At 30.1% G+C, this 12,369-nt stretch overlaps 1 protein-coding gene across 1 annotated transcript; it reads right to left on the bottom strand.

The window, feature by feature from the left end:
• Window positions 1-226: 226 nt before the first annotated feature.
• LOC106625287 (post-GPI attachment to proteins factor 2-like) lies at window positions 227-12,203 on the bottom strand. The gene is made up of 5 exons (XM_070110192.1): window positions 11,342-12,203; window positions 8,678-8,932; window positions 8,334-8,607; window positions 5,923-6,144; window positions 227-5,847 (listed from the first exon to the last, which is right to left on the bottom strand). Exons 1-5 carry the CDS (start codon window positions 11,510-11,512, stop codon window positions 5,684-5,686), a joined length of 1,086 nt encoding a protein of 361 aa, XP_069966293.1. The 5' UTR covers window positions 11,513-12,203; the 3' UTR covers window positions 227-5,683.
• Window positions 12,204-12,369: the final 166 nt, after the last annotated feature.

The following is a 12,369-nucleotide window of genomic DNA, read 5'->3' on the forward strand; positions in this document are numbered from 1 at the left end:
AGATACAGATTCAAACCACTTCGATTCCTACTTGTATATAGACTAGATTATTTTCGGAAGGTTTTAATACAGGGATTCTCTACAGTCTACGGTGATCTCTCTCTTGCCACTTAACAATCCAGTGAGAGAAAGAAAAACATTTTTTACGCTCTCCAAGAGATTGCATACATTTTTTTTTTCTTTGCTTATAGCATAAATTAGTTACAAGAAATTAACAACTCAAATATATAGTAAATTTATTTATTTAATTATTTTTTATTATTTAATAATATTATATTGAATTGAATTGAAATAAATTGCATTGATTATATTTTTTAAGGGTTAGGGGAGAAAACATTCTCTTAACAATTTTTTTTTTTGCTTTTTTCGTATAAATATGTTCACTGCGACTGTTCATATCTTGTATATATATTTTATGTGCACAAACATATTATAGCCGCAGAATTATATAAAAAACATATTTTCTGGAATTTTTATGCATTCACGTTTATATTTTAAAGAGAATGCGTCATCACAAAATCTTTGGTGTAATATTTTTTGAGACAGTTAACAAATGAAAATTTTAAACTACTTAATAATTTTTAATTGCAATAGATTAAATAAAATACTACTCAAAATGACAAAAAAAATCTTAAGCCTAATTTTTTAATTAACTTAAAATTGTTTGCGGTATATATAAAACCTTATTATTTTGCTGTTAGAAATTTTTATAATAATTTTCAAAATTTTCTCTTAACTGAAACTATTTGTCGTGCAAATTTTTTTTTAATGTTTATTTTGTTTTGTTCATTTGTTTATATTATTTGCAGTTTTAATATGTTATTATAACGGTTTCTTCTTATATTTTAACTACTTCGCCTTACCGACACATGTTAAATCACTTATATATTATATAATTTCTACTGTAAAATGTATTTACTTTGTTGCTTTATCTTTTTTTATAATCAATAATACTCTTAACTAGTGAAATTACTTTTTATATATATTTTTAAATAACTTTTTTCTATGGTGAATTTTCGATTATGTTTTCACACCCATTTTTGGCTTAATATCTCCCTTTATATAGTATATAAGTTTTATATGCCGATTTATGCAAAAATAAAATATAATTTCCCTATGTTGCGAAATATTCTGATTGTATAATAGAGTATAAATTTCTACTGCTAATTTTCAGCTCGCTCGAAACTGCGGCGGAACGCTAGCGTAAAATGTTTATTGAATATTTTAGTATTTCTTTGTTTTCTTTCTTTTCATAAAATAATGTTTTTCTTTTCTTTTTAAATGTTAAGAGGTTTTTGAAATGGTTACCATTAGTTTTGAATTATTGAGAAGGTATTGAAGTACCAGAATTGAAGTACAATATTTATGTGCTTAACTTGTATTGAGTTTATTTCGTTATAGCTTTTCATATGTTCACGACTTAAACTCCCAATCAGCTCAATCTATTGGTAAGCAATGTCTTGAGTTCGTTAATTAACAAAAAATCAAAAACAAATTTAAAAAACACCTATTTTTTGGTCCTATACTGATTAACAGCCAGAAAATGTATAAACTAGCTTCTAAGCCAGTGTATACCTACATTGTATTGTAGATATCATACGTCTTCGATTCGCTATTACTTTACTCGCTACATTTGCGCTCTGCTCGCTTGTCAAAAAATTTGCGTGTGAAAGCAAAAACAAAATTCCTCTTTTATATTCAATACGAGAGCGTGTATGAGCGCCTCATTAAAGTCGTGTAATCTTAAGATTATTTATAGCAGTTGTTTGTTCGATTCAACCTTCATAAAATAATTAGTAAGAAATACATTTGATCGTTGCTGTCAAAAGCAGAATATATTTTGCAAATTTTATTATTTTGTTTAAAATAAAAATAATTAACTCTACAAATTAGCTAAACAGATTAAGAAAATAGCATGCTAGAAATAAATTAGCATAGAAAAAAGCTTCTCCAAACTTTTCAAAAACTCTACGCACTATATTTGGTTATGTGTTTACTGTTGTTGTAATTTATTTATTTTTTACTTAACTACAATTCTCTAATAACTATGTTTCAATTATATAATACATATATTCGTTTACAGACCTTGTACGATATGTTAGGTTTGTTGTTATTTTAATTGTAATCGATTAAAAAAAAATGCGTTTTAGCGAAAAAACTACTATTTCTTTAGCTTGTCGTTTATGGTGTGTATTTTTCAATATTTTTTTATTGTGAAATTTTTATCAATACTATTATATTATTTATTATTATTTTTAAATTATTATTCGTATTTCTATTAATTTTTCTTATAATAAATATTCATTAAACTATTAATATTTTCACTAAAACTATTTTAATTGCAATTGTAACTGTCTTAAACATTATTGAGTTTGCATTTGTGAGTTGCTAGAGAGTTGTACTGCAAAATTATTAATAGTTTATCGAAAATAAGAATTTAGTCTGTGATTGTGGCAAAGAGTTTGATTATTTTAGCTAATAAAATTGTATCAAAGTTTTGAGTGGATTAGCAAAATTTTTCTCGTGTAGCAAATATGCGAATATTTCTGAATTATTAGTACCTTTTTTTTTGGAGTAGTTGTATATTTTTAAATATATGCAGACAAAAGTGATATTAAATGTAAAGAGTGTAGACTGTGTAGAATTTTTATATTAACTGATGAGTTTATGCTTAGAAATATGTCATATGCATTTAACTATTTGAAAATGAGAACGAGGAATAGTATGAAGAGAATTGTGGTAGTTTATTATGGATAGTTTTCAATTAAAGACAATTTTTTGTAGAAACTTAGAGGCCTAAATTTTCATCTAACCTTTCTTCCCAATATAAGAATAGAACAAATAAAGTACTTTTCCAGTTAGTGTGGGTTAGTGTTGACTAAATTTTTGGAAACATCAGTATGTTCTGTGAATGGTTTTGTGGAATAAGTTGATACTGACCACTTTGGAGTAATCACGCTTTTCTATTTAATGCGCAATATGTTTCCACAACAGTTTAGTTACCTTAACTAATTCAAAACTTGGGGTGTTACAAAATCTTTTTAGTTTTAACCTCACAAAATGTAAATCATTCTTTAAACTAGAAAAAAATTCGTAGGAATTAGTTAATCGTTATAGATTTTAATTAATTGTAGTATATCAACAGTTTGTAGAGATCTTTGAAAATTTATAAGTCCAACTTAAGGCTTCACTTTGTTGAACCAAGATTTTTACTACCTAAAAACTTTTGAAGACACCTAAGATAGCACTTGGTTCCACAAATATAATCAGATTTTTTTTGGAAAACGGATATTCAGGTTATCTAAAAGATTGTCATCGCGAAATATATAAAACACGTGCAGAAAGATGTAGCAACTAGGGCTGGGAGTTTGATACGGTATCTAATTAAATCGAATATTTCAATATCCGAACACCTGAATGAAAAATATGCGCTTTCAGATTTTAGTATATTTAAAAATTCGAAATTTGAAATGTAAATAGATTTCGATATTAATTATACTCGTACATCAAAAATATGAAAGTGAAAATATTTACCCATGCAGTAATGCAAAAAACGGCTTTCAAAATCGAGTTCTCTTGTTGAATTTTGCAATCAAGAGTACAAAACATTCGAAAAGACGAGTGTTGGCAGAAACTTTGTAAATCAGAACAACTAAAAAAACGAATAGATTTTAATTAGAGTTGCAAATTTTTTGATTAAAAATTTTTTTTTATCAAATTTTCAAAATTTATCAGTATTAAAATTTTAAAATCCAAAATAATCCAAATTTAATAATCCAAAATATTGGGTTTAAAGTTAAATTTCTAAAGTCAGCATTATAAATTAATAAAATATAAATCGGTTGATTGCCGATCGCTGCTCTAGAGTATTACAGATGATTGCGCAATGCGAGCTCTAGTTCAAAATTGTAGAACACAGTACGCAAGCGAAAAAAATTTAAATTTTAAAAAAATAATTTTTGAATTTTTAATTATAAACTTGCGGTTATAATTTTTTCACATTTTAATTAAAAATTAATTTTTAAATAAGCTTGCATGGACAACATTTTTATTTAACAAGAAAGGCAACGGAACAATATTCGAAAAAATATTTGAGATCGGATCACTATAGTATTCAGTTGCCATACAAACTGATCGATCAAAAAACAGTCCTTGTATGGAAAACTTTTTTATTTGACGAGATATCTTCAGGAAATTTAGCATGGATTATTATCAAAAGCAACGGTATAATCTCCGACGAAAGTGATCAGATTGAACCACTATAGCATATAGCTGCCATACAAACTAAACGATCAAAAGCAAATTAAAGATCTTAAAAATGTACTACTGAAGTGAAATTTTCGAGATTACAAAATAAAATAAAAAAATGTATTTAAATGTTAATTCTATTATATTTTTAATGCATTATTTGCAACCCTGAAATTAACCGATATCTTTGCAATTCGAATTTTGCTCGAAACTCTCTCGAATCTTCACAGCCCTAATACAAACCAATTATAATGTTTGAAAAAAATGAAAAAAAAAAGTTTGCTTATAAGTTTGTGAAATAAATTAAAATGCTTAATAAGAAAATTTTAAGTATGTAAAATGTTTTAAAATATTATACATATAATTAGTTAGACTTAAAAATGTATGCCATAGAAAGAAAAGCAATGAGTTTTACCTGTATTTAAAATTATGTTTTAATAATGAAACAAAATTTAAATGAATGTTTGTGAACATATTTATATATATTTTTTATGTGAACTTTTTGCTAAATTTCTTTATTTATGTATGTAAGCATTCGAAAATCTTAATGCAATTCTAAAAAAAACTAGTGTAAGCCTAGTACAGCGCTTGGTTTACCATTGCTTGAATAAAATTAATGCTAAATTTATTTAATAAAATTTTTTTTTTTTTGACTAAATAAGTTGCAAAATTTTGAACTGTGTGCAATATTTGAGATTTCCTTTTAAGTTTTTGTTTTAGTTTTCAATTTCGTGTATATATGTACATAATAATGACTTAATGACAACGGTATTACAAGTCAAAAGGTATTTGAGTATTTCGAGTATTTGCTTATCAGAGTATTTTAGCTACATAGTAAGTTATGTAAGTGCAGTTAAAACTCGTGTCGTTGCGTTACGTTAAAAATCTCACGAAACTAGTGTAAATCTACGGATACACATGTATTTAACAGAAAACTAAAATTATTGCTTTAAAACTTATTTTTTAAAAACTAAATAAAATTGTTTATCAATACGTATGTATGTATGTAATACATTTGTATATATGTATGTATATAATACATTTATATATATATATGTGTATTGTATGTATGTATACATTTGTATGTTTTAAAATGGATTTAACTATGGCTTTACGCAAACCGCTATTAGGAGACTTTTACCTTCACTCTGTGTATACTTGTATGTATGTATGTGTGTGTTTATGAGTATTTCTCGTAAAGTAGTGAAAACTAAATAATAAACTATGCGTATGAGTTGACAATGGAAGCGCGCTTCGAGGTTTCTCAAGTGTCTTTCACAATTCACAATTAAATCAAATTAAAATTGATTTATTCGCAGCAACAACTACTACCAGCTCGCTATTCAAGTCACAACGAGTGTTGCACACACACACACGCACACTTTTTCACTTTTCGTAAACATGTATGTGTGTATGTACATTTGTGAGTGTGTGTTTAATCATATTTTGCGCATGCGCGCTTGAAGAGTTCCTCTATTTTCTCCCTCGGTCCTTGCACGATGAGCATAAATTGCGATGGAAAGTCCCAAATGATGGTGAAATGGAAAAGCATATTCGCTATGGCGATCACATACTCGAAGAAGGCGAACCAACTGAAGGCTGTGAAGTTAATGAAAAATATTTTTTTTATTTTATTAAATTTTAATATTATTTCAAACACATTAGTGAACGCACCCAAATCATGACAGTAGAAACGATGCTTGGCGAAGAATACCAATAAGCCGACCGTGCTCACTATCGAGGTGATGAAGAGTATTTTCTTCCATTTGATGGACTCGCGTTGTGTGGGCAAGAGTTTGCTTTCGTCCTCGAAGAGCATACCGTGCAGTTTAATCGTGGCCAACATGTAGCAGAGTGAGCAAACCATAAATGTGATGAAGATTTTCTCGTGAATCGCTGGGGAAGAGAAAAAAGTTACAGTAAAATGAGTGGTTTAAGAAGGGAATTACAAAACTGTGTTCACAATTATGTATAAAAATTTTTACACAAGACCTTATGTACACACATACATAACTGTATTAAGTTAGTATAGTTCAACTAGTCGGTTACAAGGTCTTACTCAAAGACAATCATAAAACTAAATTATATCGCCTCGTCGTTATTTAAGCATTGGAGTATAAAGAGTCCTAACAAAATGAGAGATCCGTGCCACAAAAACTCTTTCGCTTGTCTTCGGAACAGAAAGAAAAGTCTCTCATATAATCCAAAGGATTTTAAAATCGCTATTAGCCGCCTAAACAGATTTGATGATGATGGACTCAAAGCGCTTCTTGAATATATGAGAGTTTTTTGACTCATATCCAGAAATTGTGGCATCACCAAGGAGGGGTTTTTCAGCTGTCGAAATGTGAGCGAACTCCGTCGCGAAGCTCAGCTCGGAAACCTAATCTAAAATAAGAACATAATTTGACCTAGCGATCGATGAGATAGCAAAATTTCGTACTGTACCAACGACAGTTGAATCTGAATAAACAGAACGAACCCTGTTTCATTCCCTGTCAAAGACTGATACCTCAACACCATTCTCAAAACTGTTTATATGATGTTTTATGCCGCTAAATGTAGTTAGCGACCCCCTTTACTCTCCTGATCAGCAAGAACTTATCGACTAATTCATTCTTATCCAACGCGCCGATAATATGGTACATCCAATTGTCAGAAATGTGTCTTACGTAGTAGTTAAGAATATTAGATATTCTTCAAAAGATTAAAACCTTGGATCTTTATTTGGCTGAAAGCCATTATTGTTATCTAAATTGTATGCACGAAATAGAGTTTTAAGCCGTTCCCGAAGATTTGAAGAAGAAGAGAAAAACTTTTTCTTCACTAAGTATTTGGAAACAAAACCAGGTCCACCTTACCAATCTATAACTGTAATAGGCTGTTAACATTAACAGTAATTTGTCACTTTATGTTTACTACTAATTTCCTGGGAGATGACCGATGACTGACTGATGAATTATCATCTGATCAAATTTGACCCAGATTGGACCATTTAAACTGCGTACGCCGAATTTAGCGTTGACCTGCTTGTGTTGACCATATTTTGAAGGCGATAATAAAGTTTTGTATTAAAATACGTGAAAATGTAGATGTAGCTTTTTTTTCACAGTCCGGGTCAAATTTGATCAAGTGGTAAATTAAGTTCACTTAGTTGAAAAAATCAATTTTAAGTTCTTTGAAGGGTCTTAAGCTAATCGAAGTACTCAAAAATAATCATAAAACTAAATAGTATCGCCTCGTCGTTATTCAAGCAACAATTAATGGGCAGTAGGGTGGAGCAAAAAAAAAATTTTTTTTTGCTTAACCTGAGGGTAAAATCTGTAGATTATAAAAAAAGAAAATTTTTGGATAAAAAACTAAAAAAAATTTTTAACATCTAGAGGCGGCGCACTCAGTTTTTAAGTTAATTTTCGAGTTAAAATTTTTATTTCGTAAAAAAATATTGATAAGTGTTCTAGAAACTGTGGAGAGTCCTCTTTCAGGCCAAATAAAAGTTATCAACTTAAAAAAAGTGTTTGTGGCCATTATTGGAGTTTTGAAAAAAGATCTCAAACGACAACATGCTTTCCTTAAGCGTTAGAATAAATTTTGAGTCAAAAACCGTCGGTAACTTTTATATAAATGTAAAAAGTTTAAACCAAAAATATTTTTTTTCTGTTTTTTTTTGTCCAAAAAAAATTGTTTTTATAATCTACAGCTTTTACCCTCAGGCTAAGCAAAAAAATAATTTTTTTTTTGTTCCACCCTAATGGTCAGGGTGTCAAAAATTACAACTTAGTGAAAGAACTTATTCGATTATGTTTTACAAGTTTGAAACCGACCAGAAGGAGCGGATGGATTTGTAGAAGTTTTTTTTTTTTGAGGGATTTTTCTAATTTAATCATCTCGTATTTGAAGCAAATTTCGAATAAGTAATAGTGTTATATAATATTATGTATATTCAAAACTGTTTAACAAGGGATTATAGTTAAGAAAATATGCTACTAGGATGGGATACTGCGAATCCTAGTCCCTGTAAACCGCTTTGAACTCGCTTCAAAAACGTAACTTTTCCAAAAATAAACTTAAATTATTATACTTACGATAGTTCTCCCTATTCGAAATGTAGGTGACACCGCCCAACGATGAAATTTCGATGAGATTCAAAATTAAGATTATGGTTATCATTAGATCGGCCTTTGGCACCAGATGCGGCCGACGTTGCTGCAAATTGGCCAACATGCTGCGATAAAAGTTCTTATAGACGAAGGCGATGGGCAAACGCGGTCCAATATGTAAGGCAATACTCAGGCGCCAGAAGTAGCGTTGTGGGCTGACACCGGTAATGGCACTTATCGATGGTACAATGTTGTAGACCTACAATCGAACACAATTGAAAAGCCATTAAGTCTGACTAATAAATAGGCGATATATGAGCAATACTTACACGGCAATGCGTTTCGTGCACATCATCATATTGGAAGACGTACGCGGTGACGAAGCAGGTGAATAGCGTCACCAATGGAAGCAGTGCAGTCACCACACAAATCTGATGGAAGCTAGCCAAGTAGTGTACGGCTAATGGCAGCGCTGCCGACGCAGCAGTCGTTGACGTCGCTGACAGCGAAGCCATATCTGTGACTGTTGCCGTAGCCGAGTCGCCATTAGCGCCGACCGTTGTTGTCGATGTTGTTGTTAAATACTGCAGCCGGCGGCAGGAAACGTAAAACAAGTAATGCAAAAAACAACAAAAAGTTTTAGTGGCAGAGAAGCTTGTTAAATGGCGAGCGATAAAAGCGAAAGTGTGCTCTGTGGTAATGTCACTCATACGCCATGGCTTCCCACATTTTACACAAGCTGTAGTAGATAGCAGGCATGGCAAACACGCAAACAAAAAATTAAAAAAAAGACATGAAAATCAATAGAGGGTAATAAATTACTTGAAAGCATCTCATGACAACTCATCAGCGCTAATAATAAAAAGTTGACAGCGCTCGTTTGTGTCTAACCACAAGGACTCGGCTACATCGAAACATATGTATGTATGTATGTATGTACAGGTATTTGCGCCAATTGCCAATTTAACGTTTGTACAATTTGTGTTTGCCTTTAAACGCGAGCATGCTAGCAATTTGCGTTAATACACGACTACGAGGGTTACCTATAATGTTATGAGGTTAACCGATATCTTCATTTCCATAGCTAAATTTTAGTTTATTTCGACATATAGCGACATAAATTATTTTACGCGTTTTATTTCAAATTAAATAAAATTTTAAAATTCATATTTACTTACAGGTTAGCAAGTAATGCATTTAAATTCATATTTAAGTTAAATTTTTATTTTTTGTAATTCCGAAAAATTTAACGAAAAATTATTTTCAAGTTTCTTATTCCTAATGCTAAATTAAAAAATTAAAAATAAGTTTTGAATCCCCCGAAAAATTAAATTTGAATACCAAATACCGGATTGGAAAAACAACATGTTAATTCCAAGTTTATAGTTAGAAATTAAAAAAAAAAATTATAGTTGAATTTTAAACTACATATTTCGCGGTTGCGTACTTCTCTTTCCACCATTTTGATTAGCTTTTGAAAAGGTAAGCTTACTTTTAATAAAATATTAACATAGCTTAGCAATTTTTTCTTAATTACTTTTAATTACTCTTAATTACTCTTAATTTTAGTTTTTCAGTTAGAAAGTTTTTGTTATCAAAAATATTGTTTATATTTGTTATTACGATTTTTTAATTAGAAAATATTTTATCAATTTTTTATTCCGATTTTGGTTTTAAAAATTTAATTTTCAATATTTAATTCTAATTTTCAGATAAAAGATTTAAACTTTCATCTTTTAATTCAGATTTTGAAATTAAAAATTTTATTTTTTTTTTAAATAAATATTTGAATATATATTACTATTTTGGGTTAACAAATAGCAAAAATAAACATAACGGTACTAAACAAGATCGTATTGTGGAACGAATTACATAAATTTGAATAAATTTTAACATTATAATTAAAAACTTGTTTAAAAAACGCTTTGCAAAAAAAAAAAATATTAATCATAGTAATCCTCTTTGAGTCTAAAATGTAATAATACGACTCAAAATGTCTTCTAATAACTAGATTTTAGGTAAATTAAAATTATAATAAAAAAATTTAATTGAACTTGAGAACGTCTTACATTTTTTTCAAGTTTCTGAAATGTGTTCACTACCCCTCGTATGCATATACGCGTATACATTTTCACTTTTCCATGAAGGCATTTTCTTGCCTGACAATTTGTTGTTGATCTAATAATAGTTAAGTGTCGCGATGATTTTTAGCTTTTGCACGACATGTTCGATATTGACCGATGGTTTTATACAATTATACGTATAATAAAAGGACATCAATTTAAAGTGCAAATATTGCGTGACAAAAAAGAAAAAAAATACGGAAACAGCAAGCGATTAAGTAATGAAGCGCAAAAGACGGTTAACAAGTAGGTTAAGGCCATCTTTATCATGAAAAATTACTTAAAGTAATTGCTAAAATAAAATGAAGTTTAGTTAGCATCAAAGTTAATGACTATAATTAGCTAGATGAGCACGTGTGTGGCACACGTACATATTTGTAGACATATTTATAAGAACTAGATAATTACATTTTCTTTTTCTACAACAATATGGCAACCATAACTACTATAAGTTACAATGGGAAATAAGAAAGCATGAAACTGAGCTCGACAAAAGAACAACTATTTATTTTAACTCGAAACCAACCATAATCAAGTTCACTGATTCCAAGTGTTATGTGTAATTCTCTTTTTACCCGAAAATAAGAGATGTAAATGCTAAAATATTTATAATATTGAGTAAGGTCCTGTCAAAGACCAGATACTTTATTCGCACACCTTCAATAAACGGTAGACCAGTTTTGATACCGTACAAGAAAATTATAATAGTTTATAATACCTATGTTAAATGATAAATTATAAGAGTTTAGATTGTCTCCTAATTTCTTAAAAACCTTTGAAAAATATATAATAAAAAAAAAAATTATTTAAGCCGAAAATGCAAATACTAAAGCATATTTACACATATACCTTCTCATACGCAACGCTTACCAATTGCTCACTATTAACTTGTTCATTCGCCTGATGAGCCAGCGACAAGGCTGTCGCTTGCTTTGTGTTACGCAAGATTGCGCCACTGCCAGCGTCAACAACGTCTGAGCTATCATTTGGCTGCTGCATATCCTTTGCTGAATCCACATCAGCTCGCACAGCCTCCGCCATCGCAACAAAATATCTCGATTTCTCCAAAAAAAGAAAACCAGTCCCCAACAATAGCTTTAAATGGAGAAGATACCAATGAAGACTACACAACTGCGTTCTCCAAATACGCAAACGAAGTAAATAGAGTGTAAAGCTTTTGTTTTTTCGATCGCTAAAGTTGATATAATTAGCTTTATGCTAAAATTTCACTTTGTGCTGCACTTTCCACATGTTTTGCATTTTATTTATAATTTACGTAAATAAATTTAATAATTATCGATTTTTTCGCAAGCACGTTCGTCAAAGACAGCCTGTCGTTTGTGCCTTCTTCAACTGTGTGCGTGGGTGATGCAGAAATGCTCATACACAAACATATACATATCAGTACTGAAAGGCGTTTTGACCTTTAAATTTTGCTTGTCGCACTTGCAAAAATGAAAGTGTTTAATTTCTAAATTTTCACTATGTTTGCTGCTTCATTAAATGTTCTTTATTGTTTCGAATTCGATTTTTTTTTTCCTACAACCAATCACTTTCCGCTTCAGTCTTACACAATACGCGGATGCAGCGTTGCTTTTAGGAAATTCTGCTGTTATGTCACTATGGATTTTCCTTTCGCCATTATTCGCCACATTTGACATCCTAACATTTGGTTTTGTTGTACTTGTAATGTAGACCAGACAATGTAAACATTTCCAAAAATATAGTGTCCAATTGCCACACGCAATAAAGCAATTACACGTTGTAAATGTATAGGCGAAGGTGTGTGTGTGTGGTAATTATCGTCTCTCAAATAGTTATCGTCTCTTTGCAGAAAATTCTTCCATAACTCACAACATATGTAATAAAATTTTTTGCTCGGAACGCACGCAATTTCA

The sequence above is a fragment of the Bactrocera oleae genome, chromosome 5 (assembly GCF_042242935.1).
Source record: "Bactrocera oleae isolate idBacOlea1 chromosome 5, idBacOlea1, whole genome shotgun sequence".
NCBI classification, from domain to species: Eukaryota; Metazoa; Arthropoda; class Insecta; order Diptera; family Tephritidae; genus Bactrocera; species Bactrocera oleae.